The sequence below is a fragment of the Penaeus monodon genome, chromosome 25, assembly GCF_015228065.2.
Source record: "Penaeus monodon isolate SGIC_2016 chromosome 25, NSTDA_Pmon_1, whole genome shotgun sequence".
Classification (NCBI taxonomy): domain Eukaryota; kingdom Metazoa; phylum Arthropoda; class Malacostraca; order Decapoda; family Penaeidae; genus Penaeus; species Penaeus monodon.
Window position 1 is genome coordinate 20,378,005 of NC_051410.1, and position 576 is coordinate 20,378,580.

The window sequence follows — 576 nt, forward strand, 5'->3', positions numbered from 1 at the left end:
TTCTGTTAAGGGGTTGGTGTGGGGTGTGTGTTTTGTGGTGTATGGTGATTGTTTTTGGGGAAAAATTTTATATTATTTAATATATTTATATTAAAATTATTAAATTTTGAAAATATATTTATAAAATATTATTGATTTGAATTTTATATTTATATTTTATTGATATATACACTACCTATATATTTTTGTATAGAAGAAGGGCCCCAAAAAATTAACCGTTTGTTTTTTGGGTGCAAATTCCCCTCCATTAACTAATAACCCCTTTTTCCCCTTAACAGGAAGTACCTCACAGGTTTTTACTAGCTAGGGTTTTCCTTTCGTTTAAGAAGGTATTTTATCATATCTATCATTTTAACGGCTGTCCCCTTTACCCGGCTGTTAAGCGGTCTGTTTGGGAGAGAAGAGGACTTCAGCGAAATTTTTTACCCACAATAATTTTTAAGATTTTACAGCTGGCTTTCGTGCTGCCGGATGGAAGATAAGACTAAAAAAGAGTAAAAATATCCGTACCGCGATTTAGAGATAACGCCTGTAGTACTTATTATCTCTGTATATAATATTCATATTCATTTAATA

At 31.2% G+C, this 576-nt stretch overlaps 1 protein-coding gene across 1 annotated transcript in view; it reads left to right on the forward strand.

The window, feature by feature from the left end:
* Window positions 1–576, forward strand: part of LOC119589344 (carbonic anhydrase 1-like) — a 35,215-nt gene that overhangs the window by 15,214 nt on the left and 19,425 nt on the right. The window contains exon 3 of the mRNA XM_037937964.1: window positions 279–292. Coding sequence (XP_037793892.1) covers window positions 279–292 — 14 coding nt within the window. The remainder of the gene's footprint in view (window positions 1–278; window positions 293–576) is intronic.